General features: G+C 55.2%; 1 protein-coding gene across 1 annotated transcript in view; it reads left to right on the top strand.

Moving 5' to 3' along the window:
* LOC125487330 (adhesion G protein-coupled receptor A2-like) overlaps positions 1-2744 on the top strand; it is a 130295-nt gene that overhangs the window by 101511 nt on the left and 26040 nt on the right. The window contains exons 8-9 of the mRNA XM_048618520.1: positions 294-443; positions 2048-2223. Coding sequence (XP_048474477.1) covers positions 294-443; positions 2048-2223 — 326 coding nt within the window. The remainder of the gene's footprint in view (positions 1-293; positions 444-2047; positions 2224-2744) is intronic.

The following is a 2744-nucleotide window of genomic DNA, read 5'->3' as shown; positions in this document are numbered from 1 at the left end:
GGCGATGTGTGACGGGGACTGGGGGCGATGTGTGACGGGGACTGGGGACGATGTGTGACGGGGATTGGGGGCGATGTTTGATGCGGACTGGGGGTGATGTTTGATGCGGACTGTGCAGAGTGTCTTTCATGCACACTGTCTGTGTGCCTGAGAAGTTGCCTGACACTGTGTTGGAATATTAACGATGGTTTTGCTTTTCAGCCTGCGGTTGTGGGTTGATTATTTTAGTCTCACCCTGTCCCTCTCTCTGTCTCTCTGTGTCTCTCTGTGTCTCTCCCCCGACTCGCCTGTAGATGCCCATCAACAGTTCCAATGCCCTGACCCTTGCTCGCCAGCTGCTGGCCTACACCGTTGAAGCTGCCAATTTCCGTGATATGATGGATGTGATTTATGTGGCTCAGATGATCGAGAAATTCATCAGCTTCACCGCTCAGATCCATGATGTAATGTATCTGAGAACTGTTGGCTTGTTTCTGTTTGACAGTGTCCTCCTACTCCCTGATGCCCATGCTCTTCCTGCCAGGCCCTGTGCTGCCATCAATCTCGCAATGAACCTGCCACACTCAGGATTTGCTTCAGTCTGGGGAATATCTGTTAGACACCTGAAGGATCGGCCAGAACTGTACAAGGATGCACTGCCCGAAACAACCACTGATGCTCAAAATATCCCTATGCCACCTTCCCCTGTAACTGGCCCATTTACCTCCTCCCACTTCGCCTGCACTTCCCAGAATCTGGTTTACTGCATTCGCTGCTCACAATGTGGTCTCCTCTACACTGGGGAAACAAAGCGTAGACTTGGTGACCGCTTCGCAGAACATCTACGTTCTGCTTGCAAAAAAGACCCTGAACTACCTGTTGCCTGCCACTTTAACACACCACCCTGCTCCCTGGCCAACATCTCGGACTCTGGCTTGCTGCGGTATTCCAGTGAAACACAAGCAGCATCTCCACACACCTACCCCCGCCCCACACCCAGACAGAGCTGCACTCAGCTACAATCAGTTCTGAAACAGGGTCACTACACCTCAACCATTAACTCTGCTTTCTCTCCACACATACTGCCAGACCTGCTGTGTTTCTCCAACAATATCTGTTTTTGTACCAGAAGAACAGGACCCCTTTCTGGTCACTGTGTCCCGTGCTGACTGGATCCCTTTCTGGTCACTGTGTCCCATGCTGACTGGATCCCTTTCTGGTCACTGTGTCTCGTGCTGACTGGATCCTGTTCTGGTCACTGTGTCCCTTGCTGATTGGATCCCTTTCTGGTCACTGTGTCCCGTGCTGACTGGATCCTGTAATGCTCACAGTGCTGACTGGATCCTGTTCTGGTCACTGTGTCCCGTGCTGACTGGATCCTGTTCTGGTCACTGTGTCCCATGCTGACTGGATCCTGTAATGCTCACAGTGCTGACTGGATCCCGTTGCGGTCACGGTGCTGACTGGATCCCGTTGCGGTCACAGTGCTGGCTGGATCCCATTGCGCTCACGGTGCTGGCTGGATCCTGTTGCGGTCATGATGCTGACTGGATCCTGTTGCGGACATGGTGCTGACTGGATCCTGTTGCAGTCACGGTGCTGACTGGATCCCATTGCGGTCACGGTGCTGACTGGATCCCGTTGCGGACACGGTGCTGAGTGGATCCTGTTGTGGACATGGTGCTGACTGGATCCTGTTGCGGACACGGTGCTGAGTGGATCGAGTGTGATATCTGGGTGTGTCAGGGTTGAGGTGGTGGAAGAGGCTGGAAAACAGCTGACAGTTTCCATGGTATGGGGTGATGTGATCAGTGAACGCAGCAAGATCCTACTGCAGTGGGAGGGATCTGTCCCTGGAATGGATTGAGCTGAGGACAGTGTGATGATTGGACGGACATGGTGAGGGACAGCGTGGTGTTTGTGTCCCAGTGTGAGTGCTCCCTGCTCCTCACTCAGGCTGCCCAGCAGCGTTTGTGAGGGTTCCCATTCCGATTGGAGTACTGACCCCCCTCTCCCCATCTCTCTCTGTCTCACCTCCCCCCCCACCCCCTCCCCACCACCCCCACAGCTCGGTGATCTGGTTGTGGAAATGGCCAGTAATATGATGTTGGTGGATGAGCGCATTCTGTGGTTGGCACAGCAGAAGAGTGCTGCCTGCTCGAGGATTGTCCAATCGGTGGAACACATCGCTGTCCTCACCCTGGCATCGGATTCCCAGGCCATCACCAAGGTAACACTCCATCGGTGCACGGCTGCCCCCTGCTTTCTCTCTCTCTCTCCTCCGTCTGTCTCTTTCACTCTCCCTCCCTCCCCGACTATGAACAGTCCACACAGGCAGCTGTCAGCAAGCATCTGGGTTCAAGGGGCTTCACGCTGACATCGAGCAGGCACAGCAAGATCCCACGCTGCAGGCACAGGGCACAGCAAGATCCCGGCGCTGTGGGACAGGGGACAGCAAGATCCCAGTGCTGTGGGACAGCACCGCAGAAACATGGCACAGCAAGATCCCAGCGCTGCAAGGTCAGGGCACAGCAAGATCCATCCATGCAGGCACAGGGCACAGCAAGATCCCACCGCTGTGGGAGAGGATGATCTGAAGCTTCCGTTGCTGCTGTGGGGAGGTTTGGAAGTTTTGGGGAGTGGGGGGAGCAGGCGGTCTTGGTGGTGCCGACCTATCCCAGTGGGACGTTGGGATTTGAGGAGTTGGTGGAGGTGGGACGTTGGGATGGGAATGGGGGAAGTGGTGGACATGGCATGTTGGGATG

This window comes from Rhincodon typus, chromosome 40, assembly GCF_021869965.1.
Source record: "Rhincodon typus isolate 14 chromosome 40, sRhiTyp1.1, whole genome shotgun sequence".
Taxonomy (NCBI): domain Eukaryota; kingdom Metazoa; phylum Chordata; class Chondrichthyes; order Orectolobiformes; family Rhincodontidae; genus Rhincodon; species Rhincodon typus.
This window is presented reverse-complemented; position numbering and strand designations above follow the sequence as displayed.